The following is an 18,855-nucleotide window of genomic DNA, read 5'->3' as shown; positions in this document are numbered from 1 at the left end:
CCCCCGGGTGGAATTGAAGAGTCGCATAGTGTGGGGGAGGAACGATCTCCTCAGTCTGTCAGTGGAACAGGACAGTGACACAAGTCTGTCACTGAAGCTACTCCTCTGTCTGGAGATGACACTGTTCAAAAAATATAATAAAATAAACGCATCAATCGTTACGGTTATCAAAAATGTGCATTCACTGGGGAACAGAATCCACTTTGCTCAACTAGACATTCTGTAGATTTTCCCCAGAAAAGCCAAATTTCCACAAGAAGACATCTGCCATATAAACAACACACTCCATTAACCACAGGAACAGCCTTCTGCTTCACAGACTGGCTTGTCCTGGCACTGGCATTAGCACAGTGAGCCTGTGATGGACTGGCACCACCTCCAGGTTGTCTTTGCCATGTTGCACACCCTGCACTCCCAGATTTGATGAGTTTGATTCCCATTTGATTTGTGACGCGACAGAGTAGAAGCACCATAAGCAACTGCTCAGAGCACCCAATGCAAATTCTGATGATGGGCTTCATTTTCTTTTCAACAAATTTCTCTACACAAAGTGGACGAATGATCTGAGCAGGATGGTTGTGGGCTCAAAGGGTTCTGGAGAGAACTGTCATGCCGCCAGTCATGGCCACTCTTTTTCCAGTGCATTAGACCATCTTGTGTTTGGTCAAAGGAAGTTCCTGTTTGGATAGTCTCTTAGCTGTGGCCCAAAACAAGAAAGAAGGCTACACTTTTGACCTTAGATAGCTGAATATTCACAGAGTCTGGGACAGTGAGGTCCATAACAGCGTTGACATGGACACAGTGCACACATTGAGACATGTGATTTCGGTATTACTTTCTCTTGGTATGTCAGTAAAATTCTCAGGCCAGCTTAATCCTGGTCATGGTTGTGGGGTCCAGAGCTGATCTTGGCAGTATTGGTGTAGGACAGAGTTGCCAGTTAAGGTAATGTGGGAAGTAAACCTGCATGGACATTGCGAGTCTGAGCACCAATTTGTGAGGCAGCAGCACCACTAAAAGTTAATTCTAGGGGGTCATCCTGGGCAGGGGGGGTCATTCCAGTTAGCAGAGTAGTTGATGTGTTGTTCCCAACTTGCATAGAACATTGTTCAACAAACAGAATTCTTCATTTGTAGGATTTAGAAGAGTTTTGCTTCAAGTTCTGTGTCAATCACATGACGGCGGTCACTCAGACTCAAGCCTTTGCGGAAATGGACTATGACCTCCTGAAGAACTTCATCAGCAAGGCGAGCCGGTACGGAGCGTTCAAAAACTGAATGGGCCGAGGCGTGAAGCGGTGAGTGGACTGGTGAGCAAAGAATCCTGCCATCCCGAGTCGACGAGAATCATGTGTTTATATGTGAAGCACTTTTTATACTTGTCTTCATTAATGGAATGTTTGTTTGGGGAAAAAATATATCCGCTTGTCCAACAAATGAAGGTTTGCCCAGTCGATTTCTCTGTTGTGTTTTCTTTGTGAAGAAGGAAATGAAGGTTTAGTATTTCTAGCATTGTTATGAACATTCAAAATGATTGTTTTAAAAAAAGTGGATGGCCTGGAAAGTAATAAAACACTTCAATGTTTTCTGCCCCCATTTCCTTTTTCACTTTTTTGTTTCATACTTTTCTGGACAGATGTAATAATGTGCAGCTTTGTATCAAGTGGCGCCAAACCTCTGAACTGTTGGTTGGCATGCAGATAATTCAAAGGGTAAGTTTGGGGTTTTTCAAGTCAAAGTTATTTCTTCACAATTGTGGTATTCATTCATTTTCTAGAGGAAGTTGTGTCCGTAAGTGAAGCAGTTTCTTTACGCATGTTTATAAAATGCAGAGCCTTGTCTGAATAGAGAGTCACTGCAAAGAGTGGGTCTCTGGAACTTTCAAACCAAGGATGTTCTCAAGGGTTGATCCACGTCTTGAGACTGAACACGTATTCTAACATGCCATGTCCATGTTACTTTAGGGCACGGTATGTATGTATCTGTCTACTATATCATTAAACGTGTGCATCCAGTGCCCCCAAGCAGTCTGATTGGTGACACGGTCAAAACAGGAAGTGTAAGTGTGAGGCACACAAGGAAGAGTAAAGGCTTTGGGGGCACACAGAATCGACTTCATAAATGGTAAGTATAAAAGCAGTCAAGGAGGCATTATGGGAAGGCGCTCGATAAAGGAAGCACCGGTCAGGAGATCTACAGAGAAAAGGCACTGACGGTACATGTAGGGCAAGAGATAGTAAATGTATTTGAATCTATTCAAAGTTACCTCTCCTCTACACATAACATGGTTTGTAAAAAATCATTAAATTAAGACCATTTTCACAACTCTCTATTATAATAGACTTTCTCAGAGAGACACTTTCTCATCCCGCAAGATGAGACTTTGTGCCAATAGATTTACCCACGCCTGGGGCCGAAAATAAAAGACAAAGAGTAGATGACAAAGTAGGACGTGGTAAAGATTTCAAAAACGTTTGCGCGACACACATGCAGAGCAGGTTAGAGATAATGGAAGTACTAAAATTCAAAAGTCTCAAAAAAAATAATAGTAAAGATCACATTACTGCAAACTAACAGAAATTATTACTTGGTGAAATAACAGAACAGCAAAAAGAGATCGAACTTTAAGTCAGAGACTTGTAGATCGTCTAATTCGTGTTGCCATCAGGGAAAAGTAATGTTTCTTCCCAGTGAAGAGGAGTATCCACGAGAATTAAAAGATTTGTTTGGTGAAAGTGAAATCCAGAGACACAAAGTGGCTGGCACGTAACGCAGGCTGGGGGGGTTGGCGAGTGATGCAAGCAGGGCCCCCTTGTGATTATTAAAAAATTACGTTTGAAATACTGAACGTATCCTTTAAAGGTCTGCAAGAAGAATTCCAAAAATGTCATTACACTAAAGTTCTCGTAGATCACACAGCCTACCTGTAGTTCAAACCTTTAACAGACTTGGGGACTGATGGGTTACATTTTTATTTTTGTCAGTATTAGGACTTTAAAGACACAAAGATCACATGGTAGAAAAATACATTTGAATTATTATGGTAAAATACTTTACAGCTGCTCTCATGCCATGTTGGCAGCACTTTTCTGTATTTTCCTTTTTACTTTTTTGTCGATTGCTTGTTTTATTTTTTCTACAGTTACTTACCTTAGCTTTTCTTAAATGTGCATATTTTTCCTCACTTTTTCCTGAAGTCGTATATTCCATAGAAAAAAAAAACTTTTTCCACTCTTCACTCTTGGTTTATATTTGCAAACGCACACTTGATAAATCGTTCTCGTTTACCATCTTTGTGTCTCAGTGTGTGTTGGGTTTCATTTTATTTGTCTTTTTTCTTGGGAAATGTTGTATGGAGGATTCCACTCTTGTTATATTAAATTTAAATGATTTGCAATTTAATTTTGTTTTGAAATACTTAACTACAGTATTGCAGTTGGTTTGAGCAAATTGTGAAATTCTCAAATCTCGATCTGTAGTCCCCATCGGTGGGTGACGAGGTTACCGTCAGAGGTTGAGCGGCGCCATTTTACTGGAGTTCTGCAATCCCTGCAAGTCTGCGTTTGGTGTCCTCATCGGTGATAACTGGCCACTGTATTACGGCACTGACAACTTCATGTCACAGATGGCCAAATCGATGGCTAAGCAGAAATCAGCCTTCCCAGTCTGGCAGATGTTCAGCTTCAACACAAATGGGTTTGGTGAACCAAAACAATTAAACAAAGTTTTACGTCAGCAGAGTACAACAACAAACCCCCAGAGTGATTTGTGCGTACTCTATCTACGCAAGTGTCGCCAGAGCTGCTCGCACGAGAGCTAAAAACTCATCAGCACAGGTGATAATTATCAGCACTTTTGGATTTTGAAAAGGCACAAACTAAAAGCTTGGCACTGCAACACGGGCACAATGTACAGCAGCCGTTTAAAGGTTCATAAACCATGTTTGCTTTACTCATCCTCTGCACATTCTTGCTTTCTTTAATTTTTCTACTAATCCACAAGTAACGTCAGCTTTCAGCTCATCCAAAAAGGCAAATTTACCAGTGCATGTGATGGTCGTTTCTAGTAAAATTAAGTAATATGCTTTTTAAAAAAAAAACGGTTTGGTAAACGTTTTATATAAAAAAAATCTGAAGTATGTAAACGTTTACACTGAAATCTGAACTTAGCAATGTCAAGCAACTTAAATCGCCAAGAATAAGATGAACATTAACTGCCCAAGTACTGTAAGGTCACGTGGACCACACTGCGCCTTTAGCGTGACACCAGGGCTCTGCAGTTTATTCCATGCCAAGTAGGTGGCTGGTGTCTGAACATCGGGCACACGCTGTGATGTGGCACATTAGGGGTCCATGGCATTCTGCAAGTTTTAATTACAAACAGTGCGCGTGGGTGAACGTGGTAGCATGAACAGGGGGGCCCTGCATTCACCTTGTTGGCACTCTGGGGTTTGCTTCTTGTGCCCACAGGAACATGAAAAGAATCCTGAGTGGGTAGAAGGGAAAAACGAGAAAAAGAAACAAAGTACACGGAAAGGAAGAGTTGGGAGTTTGAGCCCATGCAGCGGTGAGGAGGCAGGCAGTTGGTGGCTACACGAGGAAGCAAAGGGAATGACAGATCATGCAGGAGCAGGGGACGATGGACATGAATCTTAGGGATCTGGTAGACACCACAAGGACGTTTGGAAGATGGAGATCCGGCTCAGAGTGTCCGGGTAGATGCTGAAGAATGGTGGTCAGACCGAGGGCTGGAGAGAGGGGGGGCCACGGCTACTGGCGTAATCTGCCAGCTGGGAAGACCCTAAAGGGTGACCATGGGAGATGAGGGAGAAATACATTCTGGGCTGGCAAGACAGGCAGGAGAAGGGAATCCAGTTTTCTTCTTCTTAAAGACATTTTATTTACAGTATATAGCGCCTTTCCCACGCTCAAGGCACCACCAGCAGCCCAGCTGCAAGTGATGCCATCAGTGCCTCAAATGGTTAAAGCAGCCAGGGGTCACTGCCAACATTGAGAACTCTTAAAGATGATGGTTATTGCACTCGCCATATTGTGTGCTGGACCTGAGAAGGTTAGGATTAGGATTAGGGTGAGGGGTTCCCCTCAAACCGTCGTCTTAGTCAGAACAGCCGTACTACACACGCCAGTATGCCGGTCGCACTACCATACGCTTTCTTTGCTCGCCGCTTGTCTGTAGCCTTGTCTGTGCTATAAGTGGTGCCACTGCCGGTGGGGCAGCACTCGCTGGATTATTACATTCTGACCGCACTGAGGGGATGACCAGCGAGGACGGGTTTCAAAACGTGTTTTCCTGGGGTCTGTCAGAGGTCACTTAGCTATGACACTTGATTTGATTTGGTTGTGCAAATTTGATTTTGAAGAATCGACCTGCACTTTGACAAGGAGGCCATGTTGAATCTTTGTTGTCTTCATAAAGCGCAGTGTGACTTGGGTTAAGGGTAGGAGGCGGTGGGACTTGCGTAGTTTTATTTTCTTTTCTCTTCTGGTTTTGACCCTCAACATGTTTAAACATTTTTTTCCCCCAACTCCTTAGAGTGGACATTGGCTCCCAGTAACTGGACCGCTGGGTGGGCAGAGAGAGGGAATCATACGAACACTGAAAGAGAGCAGTGACGAGCACACTCGGGCCCCTTTAAATAATCAAATGGCCTCTCCCCTGATTTAGCAAGTGCACGACCTTAAGATGTGAATGGATATGAAGAGCCAGCCGCCCTTTTGAACTGGGCATACTTCTGTTTGCCAGGTGGCCAGCAGGTGTTTGGGCAGACGTAGAGCTTTTCTAAAACTGCTCATTTCAAATCGTGTGGCTGTTGTAAAACTGTGAGGCTGTCCTTGAACTCCTCTGAAAGGGTCAACCACGCAAGGCGTTGAGGCTGAACGCTCTGGACGCAGCTTGAAGAGGAGCACCCAACTTGTGCTGCTGCTGCTGCGCTTGATGCCTGAGGATCTGCAGAGCTGAGAGTGTCTGTGGAAATCGTGTCCTGTCTGCTTTCAATTATATAGAATTTTTTTTACCGAATGAGGGCTTCTCTGGGGGTCATTTCTCTTTTATCACACGTTATGGTCAGCTGATTACAGGAAACCTAAAGTTGACTTTTTCCATATAAATTGCCGTCCACCGCAGCTCACGCAGTCACAACCATTTTGCCTTCAGCATGAATTACGTTGGTGTAAAATCAGCCCATCCAGAGAAACGGAGAAGAAGTTACCACAGAGTGGAGGGCAGCAAAGCGTTTGGCTCCATTTGGTGAAGTTTGGTTTCTCAGCGAATTGACAACAAGAGCCGAATGGCCCGCTCACGGCAAAACATTTCTGACCTTTGGCACAGTCCGAGTAAAAGTTCAAGTGGAAGTTATTTCTTTACAAGTGCCATATAAATGCATTTGACACACAAAACTGTGTTTTAAAGTTAAGAGTTTAAAATAAATCTAAAAAATATCTTTACAATGGAGGCAATGGGGCACAAAGCAGCACCGGACAATAAAAGGCTTAAAGCTTAAGAGATTCCATAAACTTTGTTAAAAGAAGACGGCTGTCCGTGTTCCTGACACATTTGTGACAACAAAAGGAATCTGAAAAGAATCAATTTATCGCAAAATCAGGATATTGTTGTGAGTTCGCACAAAAAACACAAAAGTAAATCAAACGGAGAACAAACGCGTGGAATGAGCCGTTTCAGAGTGCGGAGGCGTTGCGCTTCTTTTAAAAGGACTGAATCTCATAACTTGGTTCTTTTTGTTCAAAAATGACACGTGTGTGAGCTGCTTTACAATGCGTGTGCGTGGGAGTTTTTTTATTGCTTTTAGTTGTGCCCCATTGTAAAGCGCCAGTGCAGGGAAGATGTGCTTAGAAAACGCTTAACATTGAAACACACTTTGTGTGTCAAATGCACACTGTATTGTATACAGGACGTTTGTGAAGAAATCAGTTTGACTTGAAAAACACAAAACTTGTTGTTTAAGGGAACAAACGCTACTGAAAATGGTTGAATGGATAGCAAAACAACAAAAGTCGTTGAGAAGTTAAACATACAAGCATTTCTACATTTCTGTTGAATGTAAATCTCACACTACTGCTCTGTGCTAAATGTGAGACGAGCTCATTAAAAAGTGAGATCAACTTGAGTGACTGGGAAACGGGTGGGAGCCAAGAATGTGGCGGGGCACCATGAGCCCAAATGTGGGGACTGCACGTCGGCCCGCTTTGAGACCACTCGTGTTGGGCGGTTACTCCGCTGAACGGCTGTCGACAGCAGCTGACCTTACAAATGTGACAAAGGAGAGGAGGCCACTCCGTCATTGAGACGCGTGCGAGTGGCTGTCCTGACGTATTAGAAATCAGACACGTTTGGAGCAGAAGGTGCAGGGCTTAACTGTGATCATCGAGTCGGCATGAACTGCTTTAGCTTCCAAACTTGCCATAAATTTAGTCGTGGAGGACTTCTGATTCCTTGTTTTTTTAGTAGTCACACTTGAAAGAGTTTTCTTGTACAAATTAATCACCATCTGTTAATAAAACAACAATAATAAAGAATTCTGTTAGATTTGTTTGCTCCCATATGTGCCGATGGTCTTGTCATTTGATTTGCTGTTGGTAAAGTCAGGTTTCCAAGACGGCCATCATCGGTCTACACATCCATAATCAGCTCTTTGGGATCCCAGCGCCAACGTGGACGAGGTCAGGTGACGGTGCCCTGCACAGAGGGGCCAATCAGAGGCACCGCTCCGCCACACGCACGACTGGAGACATCGTGGGACACCTTTGGCCTTTACTCTCAAACTCGGCTTCCAAGAACTTCAAGGAGTGTCGGCCACTCGGCCTATCAAAGGTCAGTCTGATCATTTTGGAAACAGACGTTCTGTTATCTGACGTTGAAGTTGCACTCACTGGCCTCCGCAATGATAACAAAAAGCTGAGGTTAACGTCTGAGGGCAGCAGCAACATTAGGGGCACATAAAGAAAAAAAAAAACCAAGGCAGCACATGTAGCGAATGCCGACGGTCCACATGGGTGTCCATTGCCAGCTGCCACTTCAGTTCCCATACAGATTGGGAGCCCGATTTATTCCATTCAACTCAGTTGATTTTTGTCTAACACTTTGCACAGAGTAAAATAGAAACTTTACTGATTAAATTACAAAAGGAGTACATAGACACCCAAAGTAGTTTGAAACGGCTTAACGTCAATGGAGCCCTTTGCTGTCTGTCCATTAATAGATTATTTTCACCTTGAGACGCCATGCAGATGTTGGCACCATTTGGGGCATTGATTATAACGTGTGCAGTGCCCAGCTTGTTGGCTCCCACCAGACTGGTGATGGCCCGTCATCATCCATGAGCGCTGCCTCACCCAGGGAAATGGCTGTCACGGCAGGGGACCGGACCCTCCTGCCCACCATACAATCCTCCCTGGCCGCTTCCCTTGTGTCCTTTTAATTCAGTTGAATTTTGTAAGGCCCTCTTCACAGACTAAAATATAAATGATAAATTTGGACAATTGTGACGTTCAGCCCAACAAGCTATTCACTCACCCAAGACTGTCCAAAGTGACATCACGTTGAGATCTGAAGGTTCCTGCTGGACACCACAGCACTTTGTCATTTATTCCATGTGTTTGTGGTTCTTTGCGTAGAGAAACTAAATCTGCCCCTAAGTTTCCATCAATGTCCCCAATGTGTTCTTGTTGCAGAATTTATTTTAAAGTCCACTGTACAAATTCATTTCATAATTTTAAATACTTAAATCATGTCACCTCTTAATCTCTATTTGCTTGCGTGGGACAGGTTCAATTCCTCTCCTCCTAGATCACAACTCTCTGGAATCGGCCTGCTTGCTCTTCTCTGGACTCTTTCTTGTGCTGCTGTGTCTTGTAATTTGGTGACCAAAACTGCACCCAGCACTCTAGATGAGGCCTCGCCAGCTGACCATAACCTCCCTCGATTTGTACTCCACCCGTCGTGATTATCTGACCTAACATCCTGTTAGCCTTATTAATTGCTTCAGCCCACCGTCTGGATATTGACAGCGAGGAGTCCACGATGACCCCCAAGTCCTTCTCATGCGGCGTACTTTCAAGTTTCAGACCTCCCGTTGTGGAGGCCGAGCCTTCACATTTGCAAAGGAAAAAGAAGTCGAAGGTTATTTCCTTACTGAAAAGATGGTAAAAGAGCTGACGTTACGACTGGAGAACCTTCATCAGGTGTACAACTGAGCAGGAAACCAATCCAGGAGGGGAGCAAAGCTGAGAAAAAGTTGTCATTAGAGAAGATGAAGGCAGGGTTAATAGGTCATTGCGTCCTGGAGAAATGTGGGACCTCGGGCTACAAATGAGCTGCCCGTCTTCTGCTTGCTTTGAAGCCCTGTGAAGGAAGACAAACTTTACATTTACTTCCATCAAATTTCGTCTGCCACATTCTGCCCAAGCCTGTCTGCTATGTAGTTCGTCCTGTAGCTGATTCTACATCATCTGCCCTTTCACCTTCTTTGGTATCATCTCAGACTTGACTATTTTATTGGTTAATACTGTCCTGATTGTTAACCTATGCATAGATCAGCTACAACTTGAAAACTACCGACAGTTTGTTGATTATCTCGTTACAATGGCACTTGACAAAGGGTGGGGTAGAATTAGGGCAGCAAATGAACAGTCAGTTCTTGATGGTGATGGGCTGGAAGACCAAAAAACGGGCAAGCGTAAGGATCTGAGCGACTTTGACAAAAGGCCAAATTGTAATGGCTGGGAGACTGGGTCAGAGCATCTCCAAAACAGCGGGTCTTAAGGGTGTTACCGGTATGTAGTGGTCAGTACCTAACAAAAAGGGTCCAAGGAAAAAAACAACTGGTACGCTGGCAACAGGGTCATGGGCGGCCAAGGCTCAAATGATATGTGTGGGGAATGAAGACGAACTCCGTCTGGTCAAATTGTGATGGCTGCACAGCTGGGTCAGAGCATCTCCAAAACAGCAGGTGTTCCCAGTATGCAGTGGTCTGTACCTAACAAAAGGGGTTCAAAGGAGGACAACTAGTGAAATGGTGACAGCATCACGGGTAAACCAAGGCTCACTGATGTGCACAAACCCACATCAATCCCAGAGCTACTGTAGCAGAAATTGCTGGAAACCTTAATATCGGCCATGAGAGAAAGGTGTCTGAGCACACAGTGCATTACAGCTTGTGGTCTGTGTACCCTCAGAGCAGATAGAGTGCCCATGCTGATCCCTGACCACCACCGAAAGCACCTACAACGGGCACGTGAATGTCAGAGCTGGACCATGGAGCAATGGAAGAAGGTGGCCTGGTCTGAGGAGTCACGTTTTCCCTTTAGATCACATGGATGGCAGGCTGCTTGTGCGTCATTGACCTGAGGAAGTGATGGCCGCAGGATGCACTATGGGCAGATAGCAAGCCGCCGGAGGCAGGGTGATGTTCTGGATCCTGGCGTTCATGGGTGTTACTTTTACACGGACCACATCCACCCCTCTATGGCAATGCTAGTCCCTGACGACAATGGCCTCTCTCAGCAGGATAATGCACCCCACCACACAAAAATTATTTTTGCAACTGAAGAAGACGACGAAGAGTTCAAGATGTTTATGTGGCCTTGAAAGAGCATCTGTGGAATGTGCTTGGAAACAAAGTCTGGTCCATGGAGGCCCCACCTCGCAAATTACAGGACTTAAAAGGATCTGCTGCTAACACCTCGGTGTCAGATACCACCGGTCACCTTTGGTGGTCTTGAGGAGTCCATGTCTCGAAGGTCACAGCTGCTTTGACTGCATGAGGGAGCCTGCACAGTATTAGGCAGGTGCTTTAAATGTCGTGGGTGACTGGTGTCCCACCCTTCCCCCCTCACCATAACCCTTTATACAAAACGCTTATTGTATACACGTTAAACACAGACAATATTTTTTTTTTTGTAAAAAGTCCTTTCACCCAGACGATGCCCACCTGCTTTCTGGGCAGTCCACCCCATGGTGTGTCACAAGTGCTTTGGTCTTCTAAAACTGGCTGAATTTTTACTTCCAGGAATTCAAGTATGTTGTAGTGAATGCTGGTAAGTGACCAGGTAAGGTGGACACGTGGGGGAGCCAAAGCCCCCGGCTGGCCTTTTAGGCCTGTTTTGGTGGGTGGCGGGCTGGAGGTCAGTTTGGGGTACCACCGTGGCTGCAGCCAGTTTCACAAATCAGTCACTCACCTTGACATACATCCCACTGATGCCTTTTATTAATGAACTGAGCTTCGTCTTCTCTTATTTTACATTTAAGTACTCTAGCCTGGTCCAAACTATGAATTTGTTGCCATTCCTTTGAACACTTCACATTCTTGCATGCTGAATAACAACTTGCCCTTTACTCAATATCCCATGCACCCCTTCTGTGATTATCGTCATCCTTTTTGGGTTACGTGCACAGCTACAACACTCTGAGCTGACCCAACCGGGCCAGAGATTTGCTAGACGGACTGAGGGGTTTAATCCCTCCAAGCAGGCCTCAAGTGGGCTCCGGGGTCTTCTTCCATCCAACTGTGATACCAAGGGGGCTTTCTTATATGCCCAAAACCACATCAGCTGGCTCACCTCGACCCACAAAAGTGCCAGTTCTTCAAATATCAGGTAAACTCTTTACATTTATGGAAATCGTCATATTTTCCACATGGTGTACCTAAGAAGCACGTCGGTTGCTCCCAAAATGACTCGTGTTGGTGTAAGCCGACATATCCTCTGAAATAAAGACCCAATTTTTTCTTTTTTTGAAGAACCAGCAAGTGAAATAAATTCAGAAGTTTGATGCCAACCCGCCAGTAAAGTCGTTTTTCTCCACAGTAGGCAGACATTTCTGCGAGACCACCTCTAATGGCCGTCTGTGAAGGCTTCAAGCCGACATCCCTTAAATTTATTAAAATTAAAGCCGTCTAACCGTGACAAGGCCAGGTGGGCATTCACACCAGAGTGTGCACATCTAACACTTTTGGAAGATTTGAATTGTCCGTCACAATTTTGTAGTCTCGGTATTCAGTTAACAATAATCACCACGAATACTCGCTGATAAATTCCAGTGCAGCAAAAAATCTTCAGGGAGAAATCAATTTTTGGTTTTAGATTTGGTTAAAAAATAAAAATGGATTTATGTCTCAATGTAAGTCTGAAATGATGTGGCGGCAGACCTCCACAGTTAAGTACCCTTTTGAACGTCTGGTTTTGAGTCGGGAGGTGGATGCGCTCGTTCGAGGCACAGAGAATTTCTAAGTTTGTGATGGCTGATCGCACAAACCTCAGCACTGCTTCAAGTTCTGTTTTTAATGTCGCCAGCCTCTCTCATTGTTGAGTTTTTGTCCTGTCGCACTTTGCCTTCTGTTTTCTGAGGTTCGGATTTGTTCAGTAAGCAAAGTGCTCCTACAGCGCTGTGTTTTCACTATTGCATCGTAATATTTTGGTGAATGACTCCTTGAGATTCTCTCCTGAGAAAAATTACGGTCAACTCCTATGATTTAGAAAAACAAATTTCAGTTTTGATTTTCTTCTGAAAGTGGTGTAATGCTTTCGTCCTGAGAGCAGAGCTCTTTACAAAGAACACAGGGCGGTTGGTTTGGGGGATAAAGAGCAGGCGATGGGCATCCAACCTTTGGATATTTCAGGCCATTTCTTGTTCCCGTAACTTTGAAAACACCGACTGCACACAAACCTCCTTCAAAACAGCGTAACGTCAGCACATGCTCCGAGTGGTGTGTGCCCAAGATTTGCCTGCCAAGACCGTGTAAATCCAGTGGGCTTTGTGATAAATCCGAAAGTCCCCACTCATTGTAATATTTTGGCCACAGATGACAAGAAACGGTAAGCTTTTGAGAAGCATCTTTATAATACAAATCTGTTACTGCTAAGGAAAAGTTAAAAAAAAAAAAAATCAAACAGGATAAAGAAGCGTTGAGATGCCATCATTAAAATGTTGTAATGTCACATTCAGTTTGTATCTCTTAGGTAACGATGCAGTTCATCGCTTACCAGTGTTTGGAAATGACTCATGATAACACAGAAGAAAAGAAAACTTGTGATTAAACTCCGAGAATGGCGGATTTCTTCCTGAAAAGTTCAGTCCTGACAAGGCGATCAGAGCCAGTTTTGTCAACAACTCTGGCTTGGCTAGTGAGTCCAGCTCACGTGGGGTTACCTGTGCAGAGGGTCTGGCAGGCCACTATTATTCACACGCACCTTATTCATTTTTATGGAACCGAGCTCAAAAATCTGAGCGAACTGAACCAGAGTGCAACGTTAACATCGAAATGGCAGCGGATGTGCGTTAATAAGCAGGGCAGACAGCCACTCTCAAATATGCATAACGAAGGAGAACCTTTCCTAGTTAACACCAACTCCACCACATAATCGAGATGCCGTGTCGCATTTTATGTCAATTCTCGTGGTGACCAATGTCATCAAGTTTTTAATTTACGAAAGATGACGATCGACCTGTGGCCCACATCTGGAACGAAAAATGAGTTGGCCTCAGCTGCAGTCCGTAACTGGGACTTGTGCTGTGCACTATGAAAGTCGACATGCTGCTTCAGTTTCCCCATTAAGGTTTTCTTGGTCCATTATCGACATTTATAGAGACAAAATTTGCCTTTGATTGTTTTTAATTGTTCGATACAAGTCTAACTATGGTCTATATGAATACAACGGTACACGTGAGGCGCTACATTCTACATGTGACGAGCCATCGCTTGGCTCGTACTGTAAATCGGCAGGCGGGGGGCCCACAGGGCCTCATATTTCCTACTCCGTGATGCACATCCTGAGAAGTAAACACTTTGGCTTCTAGTCGTTTGCACCTTTCGCTCAGATCTCTCACTGTGACCGAATCGACGTCCTACATTTGGCGAGTTACTCGCCTCTTTTGCCAGTTTATTCTTCGTGGTCTCTGCGGTGGTGTTAGGAACACGAAACACGTTAGCATTTGAATCACACAGCAGTAACAATATTTAAAAGCAAAATGTGACAGTAAAAACAAAGAATGAAAGAGTAACAGAAAATTCAGTTTTCGAGAGGACCTTTAAGGACACAAACAAATGAGATAAATGATTTTTTTTACCTGTTTGGAGACAGAAAATGTTTTGTTTGTTTTTAATCAATCTAAAGCTTCCTACAACAGCAGACACAGCGCACCTTTCCCTCACCTGCTCCAGTGTTTTATATTTAAATTACTATAAATCATCAGAAAAACAAAATCTTGCAGATGTATAAATTAAAAATAAATGCACCACTACAGTGCAAATAAAAATGTTTTTTTTAAAAGTAAAAAAATACACACACACACACACACACAAAAAATGGACTGAAACATCCAAATGATTTAAAAGAAAAACACTTTTTTGGATCCTGAAGGCAGACTAGAAGCCCGCGGTCTCTTTTGTGCAAGGCAGGGCGACGCTTCATTTCTCTTCCCTGCTCAAAGAGTCCGCTCCACCTTTGAGCTTCTGCTCCTGCATTCGGGTTCTCGTTGATGCTGTGGAAGACAAGAACATCATTTTATAACCAAGCGATATGCGTAAAAGGCCCTTGAACACGACCTCAGCCAGGAAGGCACTGCAATGTCCGGGTCACATTTTAATGCCTGCCGAGATGTGAGTGCTTTAGTGTTTACTGCTACTGCTATAATGAGACCATCGGCTTGTTGTCCTGCCTGATGTCTGGAGGCCCCTCGATTTCAGTTGTGATGAACCTGCCTGAAGCTGGCAGTGGTGTAACTAATTAAGTGTGAAGAGCCAGATAATGAAAAAGTGACCGTGTCTAAAGTCTGAAGCTGTGCCACGAGCAGGCCTAAGTAAGATGGCGGAGCTTCCGGGTTACAAGAGATTACGCTGGCGCATTTTGGGTGCTGCTTCTCCGCCGTGGATAAAAAAACGGAATCTCTGGATTTATTGCCTATATGATCTGCTGCTTGCTTCGAGTGCCTTTTGAATCCTGTGGTTTTCCTCTTGGATTATTGGCTATAAGGTACTCATTTTCAGAACTTCATACTTTTCAGCATACTGAGCGCCGTGCTCCGACATCGCATTTAGGAATTCTGCGCTGGCCCAGGTGCTGTCACAGAAGTTTGACTATTATCATACGGAGAATAACAATGACCTGTTCTGGACGCCATTTTATTTTTGTCGCTGCTCCGCTATCACAATTGGACTGTCTTACTGCTGTGGATTCTGGGAACTTGCAGTCTATTTCATTAAAACGTCTTAATACCGGAATCTTCTAGCCATATGCAAAATGCCCTTTTCAACGTCCACTCCCTCTCTAAATAGCAAATTAGCTTTTATTGCGGACTTCGTTATGGAGCATTATGTTGATGTTTTGTGCTTGACAGAAACCTGGCAACAACCTAATTATTATTTTGGACAAAATATGGCTGTCCCACCCCACATTGTGTCGCTGAGAAGTTCATAATGCCATTGCCAGGACTGTGGAGTTGGAGTCAATTATTGGGGTATTGGAGTCGAAGTTTAAAAAAACTAAATATAATGTGATAAAATTTCTACTAATGTGATTAAACTATTTTTTTTCTTCTAGCCTTTTGATAAAATTGCAACCCTTTTTTAATTTTGAAAGTTTTGTCTTTTGTTTAATGTTACTCAATGTTTGTAACTACATTTTTAAATATTACTGTATAAGAAGACACAGCAGCATCACTATGGCCTTTAAACCCAAACTTTAACAGGTTAGCCTGATGATTCGTTTGGACACCTGATTGAATTGCTTTGGATCTCGTTTGTTGTGCTCTTTCAGTCAACAGAGTAAATATGTGTGTCTAATTACAAAGAGAGGACTCGGAGGTAGCAGAAATTGAGGAGTCGGGGTCAGAGGTTTTGTGTGCGGACTCCACAGCCCTGGGCATTCCTTATCAGACTCCAGTCCCTTAAGGGCACACTTGTGACACCCTCTGTTAGTGGTAAACTGGGCTGGAGCAAAGGACTTGAGGTAAAAGACAGACCCAGCATGCCAGCGAGCGGCGCACCAGAGGTCTCTGGGGTTAAACCCCCGGGGTACAACACAGACAGGGAGACAGCCACATAGCTGATGTTGACATTTTTTGTTATGCTTCATTAAGAAAAGATCCCTCTGTGTTAGGTGCATATCAGATGTGGAACTGACAGTAAATATTGCTTTCATCACCACGAGATGAAGACTTCACTGACTGTAATACTTCAAATGTGAAGCAGTTAAAAAGGCCATCAAGTGGAATTTACGTCTGCACATTCCTTTATTTCCTACCAGTCAGGACAACACACAATGTTTGGTTTTTTGTTTTTGTAAATGGCCCCTTTTAAATCTTTATATATTACTGCAGAGCAAAACACTTTCATTACTGATAGTTTCATAATCAAACTGTTGCTAATAATTCTTATGCAGGTATATTACATGTTATAGAGAGTGAGAGAAATGTGAGTCCCTGTCTTGCACCTCAAAACACAAAGTTGAGCCTCAGTACTTTAGCAAAACCAGCGTTTATTCAGCTTGAAACAGGAACAGCGCTGTTCTTTATTGTAGCGGGATCTGCACACTCTCCTATAAACAGACACTGCAGTCAGGCAGGGCTCATGGTCAAGTAATCCGTTTCCCTGCATTTATAATGTTCCTTGCATCACCCATTGATGGCAATCGCTTATACCGTGACCACGATTGATCCAGTCCTGCTTTAGCTGTGAGCCGTTTCCGTGTTTTTGTTTTTTTTTTATTTTTCCCATGGGTATTCATTTATGAGAAAAGACTTATGGGAAAGCAACTCCGGAATGTGCAGCAAATATGTGACTAAGTGAACTGTCCTGTCCTGTATTATAAGTTATATTTCAGCTACACACAGCATAAGCACATAACACACACACTGTTAGCTCTCTTTTATAGCACGGAGTTAACTATCTCTACCCACCTTAGTAAAAAGATGTGTCTATGTGTTACTATGTTTCTGTCATTCCAACAGATGGTGCATCATAAACATTAACCCTGCATTAATGAGTCCAGTACCAAATGGCACATAACAGAGACATATGAGACAAGTTTTTCCTTGTCTTCTCAGAGAGTCAAGGCTGGGGGGCTGTCAAAAAGCAGGGCCTGTTAAAGCCCATTGCGGCACTTCCTGTGTGATTTTGGGCTATACAAAAATAAACTGTATTGTATTGTATTGTATTGTATATGCACTGAATTTGTCATTCCAACTGATCATCAAAAAACATTTGTAATGCATTTTAGTACTACTTGAATTACAAAATATATTCCAATAGATGGTGCACTCTAAAAGTTAACACTGAGGTCTACGTTGATTACTTACATTTTAACCTTTCTTAAACAGGTAGCGCAGCTAGTTTGCAAAAGATGTAATATATACTGTCACATAATATTATTAAACAAATGTGTACCTATTCTGTAGACAATGTGATGAAAGATCCATTACTAAACATCGGATATTTTTAACATTTTCGCAAAAATCAAAAAAAAAAATTCTTACTCATTTCAGCCAACTTCTTTTGGAACATCGACTCTTGGGCAGGTTTGCTTCAAAAAAGAAAATAATTAAGGTTATTTGCACCCAGGAGAGCACTGTTTAAACAGACAGAAGTGACATATAATGACTAATCCTCGCCTGTATCCCACTGGCATTTGTCACCATACCCTGGGACTCAAACAGTTTGGTTAGGGTTGGGAATATTTCAGATTCTGCCATTGTTTTAAAACAATTACTCCTTTCTTAAACTCTCTGCACTTGAATCTTCATCCTAACTTACAGAGCCTTGTTTTGCTCCACTTTACCGTTTACAACTTGTTAGCATATGAAATCACAAAATTCAGATTCTTACAGGATTACAGAAGCGACTGCAGACAAACACTACACTTCTACTAGTAATATACATAATAGTAGTACTGTATGTGAATTTCCCCTTGGGATTAATAAAGTATCTATCTATCTATCTACTTTATCTATCTATGTGAAGTAAGCCCACCATTCTCTGCACTTAACACTCTTGTAGCTGGTGCAGCAGAATTCGACTTGTTAGTTTTACTGTACATTTTTCTGTTTTGCTGGCCTTTGTTGCAACTTGAACTACATCATCATTTATTTCATACAAACAATGTGGCTAAAAGTGCTTTAGAAGATGAAATAAAAAGGAATATATAAAACCTAAACAAGATTAGGCAATAATATTACACAGTATGTAACAAAGAAAAAGAATTGTTCACAAAGTCAGCCAGTGAGTCATTATTGAACTTGATTAGCCCTAAACAGGTTTGCAGGGGTCTACTGGTGTTAATCCCAGCTAGCACTGGGCACCAGTCCTTCATAGGGCGGACATCCACCCCCAACCACACGAGGGTCAGTTCAGTACCATCAATCCACCAACAGTAAGCTGCATGACTTGGGACTGTGGGAGGAAACTCATGCAGACATGGAGAGAACATACTGGACGCAAACCCTGGTGTCCTTACAGAAGGCAGCAGTGCTACCACTATGGCACACTACTGTCCTGTTCACAAAGTGGCTTCCTGAAACTTCACCTACTTTTAACAAGACTCACAGTCATATCAAATTGGCTCAGCTACATACTGTAACTTTTTTTTTTTTTACTTTGTCCTCCATTTCTCTCTGCACATTTTAGAAACACTAGTGTGGCTGTACTTGATCAATTAGTTGATATGATGCCCAGTTGGGCACGTCACACCTCACATTGGGCCTTATCTTTTAGATGACTGCAAGTTATGACGCCCTGCCTAATAAATCAAGTGAGTCCTACAAGGAGTGCACATTAAGAAATTCCCAGAGTGTAAAGTATTTATTTTTTTATGTTGCTTTTTATTACAAT

General features: G+C 43.1%; 2 protein-coding genes across 2 annotated transcripts in view; one reads left to right on the top strand and one right to left on the bottom strand.

Annotated features, from left to right (window-relative positions):
• Positions 1-1,595, top strand: part of rcbtb2 (regulator of chromosome condensation (RCC1) and BTB (POZ) domain containing protein 2) — an 82,564-nt gene extending 80,969 nt beyond the window's left edge. Inside the window, exon 12 of the mRNA XM_039745855.1 lies at positions 1,137-1,595. Coding sequence (XP_039601789.1) covers positions 1,137-1,277 — 141 coding nt within the window. The 3' untranslated portion in view covers positions 1,278-1,595. The remainder of the gene's footprint in view (positions 1-1,136) is intronic.
• Positions 1,596-14,356: 12,761 nt separating this feature from the next.
• rb1 (retinoblastoma 1) overlaps positions 14,357-18,855 on the bottom strand; it is a 287,527-nt gene continuing 283,028 nt past the window's right edge. The window contains exons 26-27 of the mRNA XM_039745852.1: positions 17,505-17,551; positions 14,357-14,513 (exon numbers count right to left, since the gene is read on the bottom strand). Of these exons, the coding sequence (XP_039601786.1) occupies positions 14,440-14,513; positions 17,505-17,551 (121 nt within the window). The 3' untranslated portion in view covers positions 14,357-14,439. The remainder of the gene's footprint in view (positions 14,514-17,504; positions 17,552-18,855) is intronic.

The sequence above is a fragment of the Polypterus senegalus genome, chromosome 2 (assembly GCF_016835505.1).
Source record: "Polypterus senegalus isolate Bchr_013 chromosome 2, ASM1683550v1, whole genome shotgun sequence".
Taxonomy (NCBI): domain Eukaryota; kingdom Metazoa; phylum Chordata; class Cladistia; order Polypteriformes; family Polypteridae; genus Polypterus; species Polypterus senegalus.
The sequence above is the reverse complement of the archived record's forward strand: the minus strand, read 5'-3'. Positions and strand labels throughout refer to the sequence as shown.